The sequence below is a fragment of the Pecten maximus genome, chromosome 1 (genome assembly GCF_902652985.1).
Source record: "Pecten maximus chromosome 1, xPecMax1.1, whole genome shotgun sequence".
Lineage (NCBI taxonomy): Eukaryota > Metazoa > Mollusca > Bivalvia > Pectinida > Pectinidae > Pecten > Pecten maximus.
Window position 1 is genome coordinate 34,515,469 of NC_047015.1, and position 20,149 is coordinate 34,535,617.

At 34.7% G+C, this 20,149-nt stretch overlaps 1 protein-coding gene across 2 annotated transcripts in view; it reads left to right on the forward strand.

Annotated features, from left to right (window-relative positions):
* The first annotated feature begins 2,249 nt into the window (after positions 1-2,249).
* The window catches only part of LOC117331557 (GTP-binding protein Rhes-like), a 57,706-nt gene continuing 39,806 nt past the window's right edge, over positions 2,250-20,149 (forward strand). Inside the window, exon 1 of one of the 2 annotated variants that reach the window (XM_033890353.1) lies at positions 2,250-2,436. Coding sequence is in view for 1 of the 2 variants with exons in the window: in XM_033890334.1 (XP_033746225.1) it covers positions 19,496-19,521 (26 nt within the window). In the remaining variant the exon portion in view is untranslated. Of the gene's footprint in view, positions 2,437-19,438; positions 19,522-20,149 lie in introns of those variants that run through there. The other variant, XM_033890334.1, reaches the window with a different exon arrangement.

Consider the following 20,149-nt stretch of genomic DNA (forward strand, 5'->3'; position numbering starts at 1 on the left):
ATACGAGACATGCGTAGTGCAAACAAAGATAAGGAATTTGTTACTATTCATATATAGACGTATTTCGCGACATATAAATACAATTATGAGGAGTTTATATATCAATTAAATCCCAGAAACTGCTGATCTTATCATCAAATTTATCGCATAACGATCCCTTTTACAAAAGGGGAAATTAAATCTAGACTGTAACATTAGGTCCCTGTGTAGTCGTAAACAGAGGTTAGAGATGGTGTGGCTTGCCCAAGCATTCGTTGATTACATAGCTGTTCAGTTGGTCAACTAGTTTAATCAAATTGTACTAAATTGTTAGTTTCCATAAAAAAAACCCAAAACAACCAAATAATGGGATTTTACGTAGAATATGACCATATTTAACAATGAATGTAAAGAGGTATTTTTGAGTGAGTTACTGAATAATGGAATTGCATAAATCTGTAATTGCTATCTACATATGAACTGAAGCCGATGAATACTATTTTGGTAAAAATAAATAGAATTGTTGTCTATACTAATCAACACCGGTCCTTATTAAGATAATATAGAAGGTAAAGGGAAACCTCGAGGTCAAAAATCCACTGACAGAGCACACCAGCCAGCAATATCTAATGTTCTGAAGACACACAAGTCAACAACTGTTAAAAAGCTGCAATCTTATCCTCGTGAATAGAGTTAGCGATTCTGTTTTAATAATTTGTCCTGATTTTGACGTTTAAATTATGAAATATCAGTTTTTACTCTATAGATTACCGCATATAATGGCACTCTGAGGCTCTCGAGGGATCATCTACTGACAAAGTCCTAGTATGACATTAATTGTGAGAACGCCAAACCCAAACAAATACTCGCATGAACTGATCTCATTAAATTCATGGTTAATTCATTACAATAAAGAAATGTCTTAAGAAAAATATCGCATGCATAATCCATTCTATCAGCACACTTTGATAATAAAACAGGATTTAAACGTTTGAAGTGGCGAAATGTTACGATTTAAACGCATGAAAGACATGTAATCGACATGTTTAGTGAAAATGCATGATGAATCGTTAGTTTAACAGTTTAACAACCTCCTTATTTGCAAAAGCACGTCCGTTGTAATATTTTGTCGTCTAACTCAGTTTCATATTCTCAAAGAAAAAGTACTGCAGCAAAACTCAACGCTTTCGTTGGTTAGGTTGGTTAGTAATGATGTGTGCTATCAACTGGGTCGTCCACATCTTTTCGTAAAGATTATTGTTGAACGACCAATAAAAGCAAATTGCTTCCCTTTGGTAGCGTTCGATTATTTTTGCTTGGCCTGTATCTGCTGACGTACGATAAATCCCAGTTATTGACATAGTATCAGACCGTCCAGGTCATCGAGTGTTTGTATGATGGTACATCGGATTGGCCAGTATATGAATGTGGTAGATTTTGTTGAAATTTCCCAGAAAAGAACATGAATTGTTAACAGAGTTCCAGTTCCTTATCAAAAAATTGACTTTTGGAGACGGTCTTTCTAGTTTTCTTTTCTTTTTTTCAACCTTGTACTGGATGACATAACGAAGTGGCATTTACGGAAGAATGATACTGCCACCTAAGGCAATATGAATCAGGAAAACAAGATGTTTTCTATTACGTCCATGAAACATTAAATGTAGTCGAATTCAACATCAGCAATATGTTATCAAGTGTACTAAGTTGGGGAGGTATGAAAGACAGCACACTGATCCTATTGTGACTGTCTTTGTAAAACACGTCTTAAATGGCCTTTGGAATGTAGAGGACATTAAAATCTGTACCAACAATTAAACAAACACAAAAAAGAGAATTTATAAAAAAAAAAAGTGATAAGAAGCATTCCAATAATAATTCATCTGGTGCGCAGTGGCAAATATTAGCAAATAGATGAAAGTAAGATTATTCCCGCAAGTTACATAACCAACACATCATAAAAGTTCATCTCAGGGATTAAGAAAGGTTTACCCTACTACCAAGTTCTAATTACTTGACCTTATTGTCCACCTGCTACTGGACATTACTTTACAGGGTGATAGTAATTGATCGGAACAATTAGAACTGACATTGATAAACAGGATTTTACAACATCTGCTGTAGGCACATTTCTCTTGTTTATTTAGTTCATGTTGTTGTTAGATTAACTATTTGTTTATATACAAGAATATATACAAGAGTGTATGTCACGTGGATTTGGCCTCAGGATAGACCAGGACACAAGTGCACTGTATCAGTGTATATGTTTATGATTGCCCCACATGTAATGTACAGTCGCCTCTGTTGCGATGGCACCGGGCGTTCGCCATATATTGGCTTTGGAGATAATCTCAAAGTGAGAGAGGATGACTAAAAGGCTATCAGCCCTAGCATAGACACACATCACCCAGCATCAACGCTCAGACCGTCTACTAGCAGCTGACGAACACCAGAGTACAGGTATGTATGACAGGATGCTACAGTGCTGTTAATTGGTTTTCAATGTCTGGTAGATATGCAGAATGTTTCATTCAGAATATTTAGGTAATATTGTATAAAATGTTGATGTTTTTTGCTTTTGTTTTCAATTATTGACTTATTGTGTGCCAAAGGAAAATACTTAATATTGATATATAATGTGCACTGTCTCTTGTATGCAGATTACTGCACGGTGATATTTAACATTTTATCGATATATCTACAGCGCTGTGGTACACTTTTAGAGTTTTAGACAACGTAAACCCAGATGACGTTTGTATCATATTCTAAACAAGAATATTAATATGAATCATGTGCATAAGTCTAGCTGCATCGTTGTTTGATGAAATTTCAAACAGTTTGCTAGTAAGAGTAGTGTAGATATTTAAGACAAAATATTGACTTATAAACATGATTTCCATCTTGTTGTTTGTTTACAATTATCTTTGTTTACAATTTTTTATCCTCCCTTAAGACACAATGTGAATGCTACTGAACTGTTGCTTATGTTTGGCTTAAATTATGCACTGGAGGAAAATAATGAATTTTCAACATTTACGTTTTGTAAGAAGAGTATAATTCCATCGTTGGCTTACAGTCATTAAGACATAAAATAACAAATATATGCACGTTAATTTAGTCTGTACAGAAAGTTTGCTGAAATGACATAATAGTACCCTTATAAGTTAATCTGTACAGAAAGTTTGCTAAAATGACATGAAAGTACCCTTATAAGTTAATCTGTACAAAAAATTCGCTGAAATGACATGATATTACTCTTTAGCTGACACCCCCGTTTATGTTAGCAGATTCCGTAGATGGGTTGATTAAACGTAGTCCCTGATATATTAATTATTATTGCTAACATTATCTGAGTGACGCACTTTCCATGATTAATGCATACTAAATGAGTTTTGAACAGTAACCTTAACGGGGATGTGTTACTGGTAATTAATGAATACATATTGATATCATTCATAATATTATGATTAAAATATCATTTCCAAATAAGGATAGTTCAAGAAGACTTAACAAATTCAGATGTATGTAATCTAATATGTACTTTTAAATGTCGTATCGGTATAATGTGTACATTGGTGTGAAAATGGTGACATATGTTTGGCAAGATATATTGTAATGCCTTATGAATTGTATGATATCAATGGGTTCAAACAAAATTCGTTGAGAATGTTACTTTCCCACTTATATGACAGTTTTGTCTCAGGTTGCTGTCCTTTTTTGGTATTGATTTATTTTTCAAACAGACTAAATCAATATTGTTATAATTGATACTGTTCACTAATTTGACTGTCTGCCTACTTTCTTCTTTGTATTGAACGGCCACACTTTTAGCCTTGGTTACCAACGTCTATCAGTCATAGAGTATATATTTTTTGGAAAGTCCTTCAAATCTACTCGACCTTAAAGTCATGCATTGATCTTAATGTGGCATTAGCAATTTAGAGTATGGGTGTAGGTGATTAAAATGGTCTTCACTGAAAAAACTTTCGAATTGGCTCTAGTATCATTAGAACTACTATGGTCAATGGTAGGCCTTGAGATACGAAAAAAGGTTAAAGATATAAAAAAAACATTGATTCAAAACCGACACCAGGTATATCCGTGTCTACCCATCGTCCCTTTAAATAAAATTACAATACATGAAATCCACGATGTTGCAGGAGCCATCACCGGCTTGTAGATTAACTTTATTTGGGTATTTTAGAAACCATTGCCTTCTTTCTGCAACATATAAAACTGAGTGTTATAGTGCAAAATAAAATGTAGACGAATTTTTTTTAAAGATCTTTTGATGTACCGTTATTTTCCAATACCGACGACCTGTTGCATGTATACAGAAGATAATTGTAAGATTCAAAGCTAACTCCATGGACGCATAGGCTGACGTCGGATGTCAGAGCAAAAATAGAACAATATTGTTATTCAATTTGTAAGGGAAAAGATGGTTTGCATGATTGTTCAACTATGGTTATATGGTCGATTTATGTGATTCTGGCGAGGAAACAACGGTGGTATTAATGAAACAATTGAATATCATTTTCTGCTATATTACATCAGATCGGAAACTGAATTTATTATGATTCGGCTATTCCAGACTGCAAGCATACCTTGTAGCTACTATAATAGAATATAATGGCAAGGTTCTTAGAGCGTTGATATGAGCAGTAGTGAAAGATATTGATTGATATTTTGATATATGTTTCTAGCAATATTAAGTAGAGTGACTGCCTTTCCAAATTAAACTGATTATACATAACATGATAGCATGTACATCAGGGATTCTTCTGTGTTCCGTCTATGATACGCTTGTAATTTCCGATAGTTAAAGTGAGCAGACCTATCAAATTCCTCGGGAAGAGAAACACTAAGCTAAGATAATGACTTTATGTCGTGGAAATGACATCAAAGTGGTTGTTAAATACCTTTGAGAAGCTTTAAAACGTTCCATACATCTGCTTTCAAATGTTGTATAATCATTTTGAGATGCTCTTTTGTATGATGAACATATATGGTGTTTTCTGCTAATTTGGTAGAATGGTTTAACATAGCTGTCGTTAATGTCTTTTACTGTAGTTTGTTTCGAGCTAAGTAGTTTGGAGGTGATCTCAAATCGTGTTATACATCAGGCAGACTGAGTTAACGAAGGCTTTTCTTGGTTGTTGGCGTTTGATGGAATATTAATCAAAGCATAGATTGCAATTCCGAGGAAAATTGCTACCCCTTAAAGAATGAAAATGAGAGACCAATTGATTGCGTAATCATCAGTGTCCCATGAAATGTGTGTCGAAACTGATGACGTTATCGATTTGCGACATGGTTACGCTACATAAAATGTCTTTCACTACCCCATGTAAGACGGAGCTATCCCATCGCTAGGAACCACGGAATCACCCTGAGAAGTATAGGTATGTGAGAAATAGTGTATAAACATATTAAATTGATGTACACTGTGACCTTTGACGTTTAGTGATAGATGTATTGTAGAATTACCGGAATGGCTAGCTACACACAGTACATACTTCGCCATTACAGGTTGATCTGGCAACACATTGCCTGATACTTCGTAGCATTTGTTGTATCTGTGCAATTAAAATATAAACACACATGTCGCGCCTATGTAAATCGTGTAAAACAGAAAGATACATATTGTCAAATAACCTTTCACAGTGTCAGCTTGACTTAAACTGTAGAACTTAAAAAATGTGAAACGTATCCTATTTTGTGTGATAATATGAAAGAAGACGGAATTATGTTACAAAGATAGTCTTTAATTATAATCATATATAAAGTGACCGGTGTCCATATCCTTTATGCTAATGATGAGCATTCCTCACCATTTTTTTTTTAATTTCATTTATCTGAATGAAATTTGTGATTCACTCCATCTACACATGATCATGCTTAACAAACAGTATCCATGTATTTCTCAAGCTTTACTTTTTGACATGGCTTTCGTACAACACTTCCAGCTTATCAACCAGACTAACAATAAATTACCCCTAGCTAAAAATCCTGATCTGCCACCAAATTCCACCTGAAGGAGAGTTTAGACTGAAGTATAGGAAACTATGACCTTTAAACATTCATACACATTTTAACACACTTCAATAAAACATGATAGTAGGCTCCCTTACTTTATATTAATTCCTTACCAAGTTTAATTACTACATGAACATCGCAGATAGTCTGGCCTTGATATTGGCTGATTTCTCAGCTTCTTGTAATTAATTATTTTACGGACATTGTTAACCACGAAGAATGGTCTTGTGCTTGGCAAGTCAGGATTGGGGTTCGTATTTTAAAGAACGTCGGAATGAAATATACAAAAAAAAAAAAATGATAAGAATGAGATAAGTCACAATAAATAAATGTGTGTGGAACATTAATGAACTAAAGAATACGATACATTGCATATAGATCGTAAGATCTACTCAGGGGGGAAGACTAAGGTTCCTTATATTTTCATTTGTCTCTTGTGTTCTATTTCTTTCTGCGTTTTGTTATATTCATAGGTATCTCCCTAGAAGGGAGTCATCATATGACCATGATTATCCTGGATATTCCGAAAAAATACTGTCTTTAACGACATTTAACCGCCAAGCAGGGAGCAAAGTACACATTTTATAGACGTCTGCCTTGTGTTTGTTTTGGTACATAAATCTTTATAAATTCGACCTTGTTTAATGGTCTCGGTGTGTTGTCTTCGTTGGATAACCAATGGATGCTTACCATCATTCAAAGATGGTCTGTCAGGAAACATGTTACTTTGTTCAGAAAGGTAGGTTTATGCTTGTAACTGCAATTTAGGAATTTGAATGCTATTTTCTGAACTGCAAAACCGCAATATCATATTCCTTCAATTGACACGCGTGAATCCGAAAGGGCCTCACATAAAACCCGTCTTTAAAAGTGATTTATCACAATCAAGCCCAGCGTGGAAGGATTACTACAATACACTATGTTGATATTTTGTTTTTATCGATTATTCTACTTCTACCGTTCGAGAAATAGATTGCATGATCATTAGCGGCCATTTGATTTTAGATGTTTATCTCTTCTTCATAAATAACTTTCTGGGTGGTCATGTAATGTCGTGGATGAATGAGATCTCTCCCTAGGTGAAAAACAAAACACGCAAAGAAATTCTGAACTGTAAGACCAAGAATGTAGAGTGTTAATCAATTTACTGTTTCTTTGTTACGATTGAAACAGTGTTTTCATACCTTCAAATAGCCCATAATATATCACATTTGATTGCTTTCCTTTGGCTTGTGTTTTATATAGGCTGTTCATCTTATTTGGGTCCTTAAGTTGTAGTGATATGACCTTATGATATAGTGATATGACCTTATGATGTAGTGGTATGACCTTATGATGTAGTGATATGACCTTAAGATGTAGCAGTGATATGTCGTTATGATGTAGTGATATGTCATTATGATGTAGTGATATGACCTTATGATGTAGTGATATGACCTTATGATGTAGTGATATGACCTTATGATGTAGTGATATGACCTTATGGTGTAATGATATGACCTAATGGTGTAGTGATATGACCTTATGATGTAGTGATATGACCTAATGGTGTAGTGATATGACCTTTTGGTGTAGTGATATAGCCTTATGATGTAGTGATATGACCTTATGACGTAGTGATATGACCTTATGATACAGTGATATGACCTTATGATACAGTGATATGACCTATGATACAGTGATATGACCTTATGATACAGTGATATGACCTTATGATACAGTGATATGACCTTATGATACAGTGATATGACCTTATGATACAGTGATATGACCTGATGGTGTAGTGATACGACCTTATGATACAGTGATATGACCTTATGATACAGTGATATGACCTTATGATACAGTGATATGACCTATGATACAGTGATATGACCTTATGATACAGTGATATGACCTTATGATACAGTGATATGACCTTATGATACAGTGATATGACCTTATGATACAGTGATATGACCTTATGATACAGTGATATGACCTGATGGTGTAGTGATACGACCTTATGATGTAGTGATATGACCATATGATGTAGTGATATGACATTATGATGTAGTGATATGACCATATGATACAGTGATATGACCTTAGGATGTAGTGATATGACCTGATGATGCAGTAATATGACCTTATGATGTAGTGATATGACATTATGTGCAGTGATATGACCTTATGATACAGTGATATGACCTTATGATGTAGTGATATGACATTATGTGCAGTGATATGACCTTATGATGCAGTGATATGACCTTATGATACAGTGATATGACCTGGTGATGTAGTGATATGACCTGATGATGCAGTAATATGACCTTATGATGTAGTGATATGACATTATGATACAGTGATATGACCTGATGATGTAGTGATATGACCTTATGATACAGTAATATGACCTTATGATGTAGTGATATGACCTGATGATGCAGTAATATGACCTTATGATGTAGTGATATGACCTTATGATGTAGTGATATGACCTTATGGCGAGTGATATGACCTGATGATACAGTGATATGACCTCATGATACAGTGATATGACCTGATGATGTAGTAATATGACCGTATAATGCAGTGATATGTCGTTATAATGCAGTAATATGACCTTAGGATGTAGTGATATTACCTTATGATGTAGTAATATGCACTTATTATATAATATGTCGTCATGATACAGTGATATGCCGTTATGATGTAGTGATATATCATTATGGTGTATTAATGTATCCTTATGATGTAGTGATATAACCTTATGATGCAATGATATGACCTTATGATGTAGTGAAATGACCTTTTGGTGTAGTGATATAGCCTTATGATGTAGTGATTTGACCTTATGACGTAGTGATATGACCTTATGATACAGTGATATGACCTTATGATACAGTGATATGACCTATGATACAGTGATATGACCTTATGATACAGTGATATGACTTTATGATACAGTGATATGACCTATGATACAGTGATATGACCTTATGATACAGTGATATGACCTGATGGTGTAGTGATACGACCTTATGATACAGTGATATGACCTTATGATACAGTGATATGACCTTATGATACAGTGATATGACCTATGATACAGTGATATGACCTTATGATACAGTGATATGACCTTATGATACAGTGATATGACCTTATGATACAGTGATATGACCTTATGATACAGTGATATGACCTATGATACAGTGATATGACCTTATGATACAGTGATATGACCTTATGATACAGTGATATGACCTTATGATACAGTGATATGACCTGATGGTGTAGTGATACGACCTTATGATGTAGTGATATGACCATATGATGTAGTGATATGACATTATGATGTAGTGATATGACCATATGATACAGTGATATGACCTTAGGATGTAGTGATATGACCTGATGATGCAGTAATATGACCTTATGATGTAGTGATATGACATTATGTGCAGTGATATGACCTTATGATACAGTGATATGACCTTATGATGTAGTGATATGACATTATGTGCAGTGATATGACCTTATGATGCAGTGATATGACCTTATGATACAGTGATATGACCTGGTGATGTAGTGATATGACCTGATGATGCAGTAATATGACCTTATGATGTAGTGATATGACATTATGATACAGTGATATGACCTGATGATGTAGTGATATGACCTTATGATACAGTAATATGACCTTATGATGTAGTGATATGACCTGATGATGCAGTAATATGACCTTATGATGTAGTGATATGACCTTATGATGTAGTGATATGACCTTATGGCGAGTGATATGACCTGATGATACAGTGATATGACCTTATGATACAGTGATATGACCTGATGATGTAGTAATATGACCGTATAATGCAGTGATATGTCGTTATAATGCAGTAATATGACCTTAGGATGTAGTGATATGACCTTATGATGTAGTAATATGCCCTTATTATATAATATGTCGTAATGATACAGTGATATGCCGTTATGATGTAGTGATATATCATTATGGTGTATTAATGTATCCTTATGATGTAGTGATATAACCTTATGATGCAATGATATGACCTTATGATGTAGTGAAATGACCTTATGATGTAGTGATATGCCCTTATGATACAGTGATATAACCGTATGATGTAGTGATATGACCTTATGATGCAGTGATATGTCCTTATGGTGCAGTGATATGTCCTTTTATATGCTTCATTGTTTCTTAAACACTAGAACCTAACCAATAATAACGTTATCATAATCATCTGGCGTTTTACACATATATGGATTGTGAAGGGAGTCGAAAACCCAGTCATGTATCAACAAAGTAAATGGTCTGTCAGTATCCCTAATGTACAGCGGCTAGTACGTTATCGGTCTGGTTATAAGTCTGCAAATGACTCTTTTTATCGCTAGCATGCAATATCAGTGAACGTGTTGTTTCAAATGCCTACCGTCGTATCGTAACAATCAGAGACGAAATCAGTTACCTACAGGTGTCACGCATGTACACATCCTGTCCAGCAGACGTGTCTCCATCGGTTCAGTGATATATCGAACCATAATTCTGTCGACAACAGAAAAGGGTCACAGAATATGTTCTAGTCACATATAGGTCTAGTTATCTTTCCATCATAACAACTCGTTTGTCTAGAAGACAATATGCAACTGCTACATCCATAGCAGTATACAATACTTTTACGGATACCGGGATAAGAGGAATTGGCTGAACATTTCTATTTACCCGAAAGTATTTGGAGTCAATATTATAACAATTTTGTTATAGAAATTCGGTTTTGTTTGCACGCCCTGATGTAACTACCGTTTTCCGTATTTTTATGTTAGTGCTTCTGAAGTCGAGATTGTTCGATATCTTCCCTCTACGAATGCATCAAAATGACGTTTTCTATCCTTGATAACTATATAGATTAAATTATCTCGTTGGTGTTTTTGTTTAATCATTGTTTGTACCACGTGCAAATGAAAATGTTTCAAACATCAGCACCTGCAGTGATACCTTCAAACTACATTAAAGTGCTTCATCGGAATTCCCTAATGAGTTCAGATTCCAAAAAATCACAGCAAAATGAATGTAAAAACGTAAGCTGGAAACATAATTTGATTTTTTATGAACCTTTACCGTAAACTTAACCAGGACGTGTGCTAAGTTGATAGACTTACCAAAAACACACAAAACAGGGAGCACAATTGAATATGAATTTTAGATATCAGACTTCAATAATGATTTAGTAATATATATATAAGATATAAGAGTTCGGCATTAACTTAGTAATAAAAACAGAACATGATAATTAAATATTAAACTCTTAATAGATATAGTATATGAGAGGTAATGGTGGGGATTGGTAAATTCTACGAACAGTACTCTAACGTAGGTATGACGTTCAATTGGGAATCTGTATTCAGGAGATAGTATTTGGCGAGTGTTTTATAAACATATGTAAATATAATGATTGCCAAGTCTAGTAATTAAAACATTGTACCTTTGTAAATATTAGGAATAATAATACAACATTTGATTCTGCACAACAACAGATGCTTCCTGCTTGATGATGAACAATGAAAAGGACACACAGGCAAACGTAGGTGCACCATTCCGGTGACAGAATAATGAACAGGAAGTGATGTCATGTCAATATGCCTGCGACATTTTTCGGTGAAATAAGCATTATAAAAAAAGACCTGACGTTGTCACACTTTGAATTTTTGGTATTTTGCTCCCTCTTTCAAACTAAAATGATAACGGTCCTAGTTATTTCATTGATTTATAACGTATAATAAACAGGACCACCTAAGACCAATTCTAATCCTGGTTGCAGGTGATATAAATCAAGACATCACTCGCACCATTTTTAACAAACTCATTATTCCTCAAAATATATTCTATATAATATAATGATGTACCAAAAGGTGAAACACAAAAAATGAACAAAAATTCAAAAGAAAGATACAATTTCAGCTCTTGGGCTCTAGTTAGTCACACGGCGAAGAAGCGTGCTTAGTATTAGAGATAGCGGCTCGAGAAGATCTTCCAATTAGAACATCTTCCCATGGTGTTTTACGCGAGCATACAACGCCTCTAGGCATACTCTCTAAGGATAAACAGCCATCTACCAGGAAGGCACTGTGAGTTATTTAGCCATTCTGTAATATGTATGGATATATAACTCAAATCAGTAAGCATGTTTACAGAATGAATGTATATAGCCTGGTCCAACGTATTTTCCTTGCTAATATAACTTTAAGTGTGTGTCGACACACGATTTCTGATCTGACTACCGTGCTGAAGTAGATATTGTAGGGAACATTGATTTATCTAGTATGGGATATGAAATATCTCCCAACGCGTCAACGCATTTGAAAAAAATCCAGATTAAACATCAAGCGTATACTGGCAATTATTCGAACAAATAAAGGTTAACATGGAAACTTTTAAAAATTACAACGTGAGTATGACTACATATCCCGAAGGGTAAGTGTCTTCCGACATGAAGAACAAGGTCAAATGTAGCTAATACATTTATTTGTGATGTTTTGTTTCTCTCAAGGCATTCTATTACGAAATGCACGGAGAACATTTTTATGTAGTAAGATTTAAATTCATTGTGTTCAAACACATAACATTATGCCAAAGTCAAAGTCGAATAGCCCTATAAAATATCACCAGGTTTGACTAAGCTCAACTCGCATTGAACGAATAATATCATAATTTAATCAAAATGAATATTTTTCAAAATCATAACTAGTATGAAATAGGAAAACAATATCAGACATTTATAAGAAAAGTAATCTAATATTACATTGTACTTAGTATATACATTGCATCGAGCAATTCTGATTTCTTTAATAATTTTACACTACGTATGTGAATGTTTGTATGTGATGATATATCCTTGAAAGTAATAAGGTCATTTGGAGACGATATCCACTAACGATGTGCCTACTACGCAACAATTAAGTGTCGCCATACAAATATATTGACATGATCAGGATTTCATATGCCATTGAAACGTTTTAACGGTCGTTTTACTGTATGACATGTCCCGTAATCTTGTTTATATCACCTTTCTAAGTCGTTATCTGATCTTAGGAAACCTTGGTATTTTATTGTTTTTATATGGGGAGCATTTCGTTTTGAGGATTTAAACAAAGAAAGATTTGTTGACTTGTTTTTTAAAGGATTTTATCTTGTCTGAAGATCCACTTGAGCTTTGGTAGACTTCCATATTGTAGCATACTATCTTATCGATGGGGATGTACTAGGAGTTACATCCTATTTGCCTGTTTGCTTTCGTCGTCTATAGATATTCCTTGTGTCATTTACCAATCTCTTGCAGACGTTAGACTGTAGACTTTATTGTCATGATATGAATTTATCTTTGCGGTATTACAATTTGACAATGTCATTTTCTTAAGTCATTGCCCTACGTTAATTCAAAATTCCACTATTGTTCGCAGATGTGATATTCCATTTTTCGACCTAACTCTGAAAATTCGAGGATGCTACCTAGTTTTAGTGAATATTGATGACAATTATTCTTTTTTACATTAACTAATTTTACACACTTTGATCAAGTAATGTATGTTGCTTTGAACTTGGCGTGAACATGCGTATATGATTCCTGCCTAAGAACTCAAGCAGTTTTTGTATGTTTAAGGTAACATGTTATTCAAACGTTATAACAGTCTAGTCATTGCCGACATCATTGTTTAAGTATATAACATACGTACATTGTAGATTAACTCATATCTGTCACCAATTATTATTACAGGTACGGTTCGTTTATAACGCACCTGCCCTTCACTATAGACTAATTTACATTACCTTCTAAAGGTATCTTAACCAGAGGCTAGGTGAAGTTAAAGATGGTATAAGGCACGCTAACAAGCTCAAGCTCCGTGGTGATTCTGGAATCATTATCAACGCACATGTACGGTATTATTTGTGATTTTTTTCTGTGATTTTAACTTGAGTCGAAATGATTTATGTCGGAACACATGTGGCGGGAATGTGCTTTATTTTACGTTGATATCTCTGAAACGTAAGCGTTTTATGGCTTCAAGCAACCAACATTGATCATTCATTTATAAATTGGCTATAGCTGCATGTGATACCTCGAAGAGATACAGAGTTTGTTTTTATTTAAGCTCCAATGGCATGGTAACTTTATTATCAGTAAATGTATTGCATTTGATAGAAATCCATGGGTATATAAATCAGGTAGTTGTTGATCAATCTGTTGTTTGGATTTACGTCCCCACAATGACCAATGTCATATAAGGACGGTCTCTCAAGCGTAATAGACTGCTCAAGGACGTTTTCATAGTGCAATTATACGTAAATACTGGTCTCGGCCAGGGAGGCAAAACAGATTATCTACCTCGGGTGGTACACAGACGCTCCATACCAATGCAGGAAGCAAGATACTGCCAGATTGAATGGAAAGTGAAAAATTAAGATCCGAAATGTTGCAATAAGTGTATCAGATTTACATAAGTCCATTTCGTGCACCTATCAAAAGGCTGAATAACATATCAAAAATTCTGCTCCCGACTTTATGATAACAATTCTGTAAATGATTTTAGAAATGTTTAGAAAATGGTTAACAATTCAATTAAGTGAGAATCATTCCTTCATTGTTCAATGGAAAGCAAAATATCAGAAAACCTCCTAAAGTAAATAATTTTTATTGGAATTGAAATGGTAACAGATGGTTTGCACCACCAAATGTGAGAACAGAAGGAAATTAGAACAGTCGCAATGTTGAGCGCCACAGGCAATTGGAAATGGACTTCGCCTTCTTCTTTTACAAATTGGATTTCAATGTGTTAGATTGTCTTGGGGATATTGCATGCAGTCAGTCTATATATATATGTATAGAGCAGTATCAAGACTTTACAAAGCAAAAGTTCACAGCTTTCTCATGAAAGGTAAACGTGTTAAATGGGTAATGCATTAAGCAAATGGGGCATCACACAGCAGTTCCGGTGGTTATTCAGTGACAGATATATCCCTGTCTGGAATTGGCTTACATAGTGGCAACATGAGCTTGTAATGTCCTCTGTTTACATGTTGATATATGTACATGTACATACTGAAGTACATATACAATGCTCCAGACAAGGATATATCTCAACAAGTACAAACTTAAAGTACATATACAGACAAAACTTAAACCCAAACGACGTTTTATTGCTTTTCTTTTTGCGAGTTACATAAGAAACCAAGGAAAAAAACTTGTTGCCTCCTACCGCGTCGTTTGATAAATAGGGGATTACTGTGCTCAGTTTAGCTAACATGTGTTATCTGTGCTTTTGTGCTTACTGAAAGAGAACTACGAAAAAAGAATATATCTCCTCTCCCACACAACCTCATACACGCACCCTCACCCTCACGGTGATTTATATTGCTACTTAAATGAAGGGACTGGTTCTCCATGGTTGTATCACGCTACCGTGTCCAGCTATGGTATTTCTGTGGGATCACGCTATTAAGAGCGTCCGCCAATGGCCACGTCGCTCATGTTTACACCGTCATTAATTCTCCTAATTGTGTTCTTGGGACGTATTATGATACCAAATAAAACCAGAACATTTAAGAACGACATCCTGTCTTTAAAATTATCGTTTTCTCTCCATATTTTATTTTCGTGTCGTCTACATATCCTGTTTTCAGAGAAATTAGACAAAATACCAATGTCTTGTTTGGAATCAGTGAAAATGCAGTTGAAATGTAATTGATCTGCTACCCAACTAACATTTCAGATAGTTTCCTTTCTTTCCTTTCTCTTTTCCTGACACTCGTTCTCACATGGCTTTAGACTTTACGATGACGTCAAACTGTTAATACGAACACAATGTGGAGTATGGATAACGAATTTTGGTATTATTTTCAATTTCCTTTTTTAACCAGCTCAAAAAAAAAATAAAAAAAAATGTAACCATATACATTCTATATATCGATCAATAAAGCATCTTAGCTTTTATGAGTATGCAAAATTTACATCTAATTTACAAAAGAAAAAAATAATTCGTCTGCATGCTTTAACTTTATTTGACTGTAAAGTTTACCAAGGGGAAATGGAAGAGACAATCCCGTAGTAACCGATATTGGTATACCTCAGTTGCCTGTCTCTCATCAATATTACTGTCTACTTCCTGATTCTTTCTTATCATACATTTTTATCTTTATTCCTAATTGCGATACATTAACAAGCAAAGAAGAAGAAAAAAGATGAAATACCTTTCACTTTTCTCATATATCATAAATGATATCGATAAGGAAATCATTATGTAAAATATGCTTTAAAATAGAGTCACGACTTATGGTATGTTGTAAAACAATGTGATAAAATCATGCCGTTTTGTGGCGAACTCGCAGAAATACCAAATATGAATAAACGCAGTTTGTACCATGACAAGGGAAATTTCATCTGGTAAGGCAGTGGTCTAATATGTTGGCCCGGTTAATTGCCAGCATTACCATTACAAGAGTGCCTACACTGACAAGTGTCACCAGGCGCTGTCAGTATCAATTGTCTGACCCTATCTGATATCCCTGGTATACAGCGATCGATCGTATGTCTATACACCTTACATTAGCAGTGGTCTTAATTGGCATCCATAAATACATACGGCACCAGGTTTGTATAAAGTGTTAACTAGGTAACGATATGGTGCTTCAATAAATGGTATTTATGGCATGTCTTTACGATGGTTAAATGCCATATATGTCGAAAAATGGGAAACATCACGTGTTTCTCCAACAGGTTATAACCTACACGACACCTACATGCGCTAATAAGTATGTAAGCCACATACAATACGACATGCGTTCTTCTTAAAATCTATAGCAGCCTCCCGAAAACACACACATTTAGTAAATACACTCACTTTACATACATTATTAAATGACTCCAATGACCATTGCTGTTGATAGGACGTTAGGCAAAATTAATCAAAGACCCAATCAACGGTTTGAGGTTAGACTGTGTATTTGCCTTTGACCAAGAAGGCCACGGTTCTATTCATCGGTATCCTCTATAGGATCAACATACCTAAGACATTATTTTAAAGTAATTGGCGCAGGATATGTCCTCGAAAAGAAAAATGAAGTGAAAAGAATTCTGAAATATTTATCACAATTTTAGAATATTCTTCACAATTCTGAAATAGTCATCACACTCCTAAACTATGTATTGCAGTTCTTTCATAAACTGTTCAGGTTAACAACAATTAAACAGAATAGATATTAATATTTAGATTACTGAAAATAATTCAGTTTTGCACAACAGAAATCTAGAGAGAGATATATAGATCTAAAATTGGACCAGTGTTGTGACAACTAAAAACAGTGTTGTATATATAAGAGTAATTCATATCAATACGTTATACACTAATTATTAATCAGTGAATGTTTCTGTCTCCTCTCTTCTGATATCCACGTTTTCTCCTACTTATCCTTCACGGTAAACTCATTACCGATACTCAGCCAGTATTTTATAATTTAATTCACCTCACTGTCGGTATCCTTTGATGTTCAGTCCCTGTATGTAGATATATTACAATTAACATATAACTAGTACACAACAATTGTAAATGGTAAGATTCTAGTTAAATAGTAAAATTCATAATCAACCTCCGTAGCTATTAGGTTAGAACTTGGTATTCACTAACAGTTTCATACATGTACGTTGACAAACACGGATACTGTCTTCCGAATAAATATTCTAAAGCTCAATACTATCCAGTCGAGGTGATACAACATATCATAAGAAAGCCTACTACAAGGTAGATTTTACATGTAATACAATGTTTACAGGGTTCAATCCCACCTGTTTATACTTTTAACACATACAACTTTAATATGCATTCTGTGATAAAAACATCTAGACAATTACAGCGAACTATCGTGTATGACACGATGGTCAACAGATTGTATCATAACGTGTAACCAGTACTGGGCATACGCAAAACATAGACGTTATCTTTACTATATCAAACTGCTGTTTGGCCATAGACCGTTTATCCAACGCTGAGCCAACAGCACACAGTGTTAACCAGACGATAAAATGGTAACACTGGGCCAACCAATGAAGGTCAGCTATCCGGGTTTGGAAATTAAAGCATACTCGATAAGTCTCCAAAACAGTCTGGTGACGCTAAAGAAGGTCATTCAGTGACTACATCATGCACTGACACTGTCCTAAGTGACCAATTGAGTACATGGACAAAGGACACGTCCGTGAAAAAAGAAAAACCAAACTGTCGTCACAACAGATTGTTAAGAATTAGGCTTGGTCACGTCGTCGGACTCTGGTTTACAATTATCACTAGGTGTGACTTGAGATCAACAACAGAGGATAGGGACAGAGACATGATTATATGATTAATGATAGAGTCAAGAAGTAGTGTTACTTGAACACTAAAAATGGATCAGTCGGCAGCTGGAAATCGATTAAATGAAGTGTGTGGTGGAAATGTCATAAGTTATGCAAAAAACTTTTTATACAGATATTGGAGCGGAACTTTCTCGTTAAAGTAGACAATGCCAAGCAGTACTGCTATATCGTATGTATTTTTCACTTATTTTTCCATATTACGAGACAAAAAAAAGAAAAAAGAGAAAAGATAAAAAAAAAAAAAGCATATCCACATTAAAACGAAATACTAAAGAAATATGAATGGAAACTCTTGAACAATAGTTAGAACTAGGGTGATGACCAAAAAAGTTACAGATCTGCGTTCCAAGTAATAGGGCTGTTTCTTAAGCTCTAGAATAAGACCATTTTGGATATTCCATTGTTGAATGATCTTCCCATAGCTAAAGCTCTATCATAAATTTGGGTTTTCACAGTAACTCAAGATCACTTCAAGTGCATTTCTCAGACACGCAAAAGTGACATCTGCAATTAAAAATCGAATGTAAAATACAGTGCTCCCCAGACAATATTTCCCTTTTCATTATCAGTTTGTGAATTATTAAACGATGAGCGGCTTTATTGCAATGACAAAATCAATTCCAAGATATGTCTTGGTTTCTTTGAAGACGTGCCTAATTATGTCCAGTCCAATCAATCATGGATCGTTGTCATGTCGCAGCATCAAAGTATAATAGACAAAGTTATAACGAAATCAGCAAACATCATTACAATGGCTATTTCAAAGAAAAAAATGTATTATCCGTCTGAAAGAAAATCGATTCTAATTATAGAACACGAGCTCGCGCTTTATCCGCCTGGCTCCAATTAGACTTTCTCTCCTGCTTTTACATAACATGTAAACACACATATTCTGTCACATTCAGGTTGAAGCTTTACCATTGGTCAGAGCTAGGAATAATCAAGTAGCTTGTACACGTCTTCTGGCAGCTTCTCGGTTTCTTTGAGGTGTCGTCATTGCGATCAATGTCCTCGATACAAGTAATGAACAAAAGTGTATGTCAGAAGAATAAGGATTAAGTCTATCAATGTTTCGACGAAGATATCGCGTCAGGTATGTAAAAAATATGATCTTTGATCACGTGAACTAATATCATGATATTTAAGCAGGAAAGCACTTTTTTAGAAAGTCTTTCCACTACGGTAATTTTTAGAAACATAGTTTCCTTACAAGTACACGCGAACTGAAGGATATATGCTTTTGTAGATTTATCTACATTTCCGTTTGGAATCAAAATTCTCTATCGACTAAGGTCATATCGGTTGTTTTGTGCTGTAGGAGTGGTATATTTTTGGTACAGCGTAAATAGTCAATAGATGATGAAATCAGCTATATCGATATCGTGTAAGAGATACCTTTATAAAAAGGGACTATAGTATAAACTATTATTATTATAAGAAGGAGCAACAGCGGCAACAACGGCAACAATGGCAACAACGGCAACAGCAGGTACTTTGTATCAAAATCATGACAACTTATTGTATAAATGTTGTGTCAATGATGAACCCATATAAGCAACAACATGTATACTGAAACAACAACAACCACATGTAAACAAAGTAACTCAAAAAAGATGTGTTCTAAATACAAGAGGCATAAATTGTCGGCATCGTTCACCTAATTATATTTCAGTGACCATGGTAAAATACTCTCATTAATGTAATATTAAAAACAACTTAAC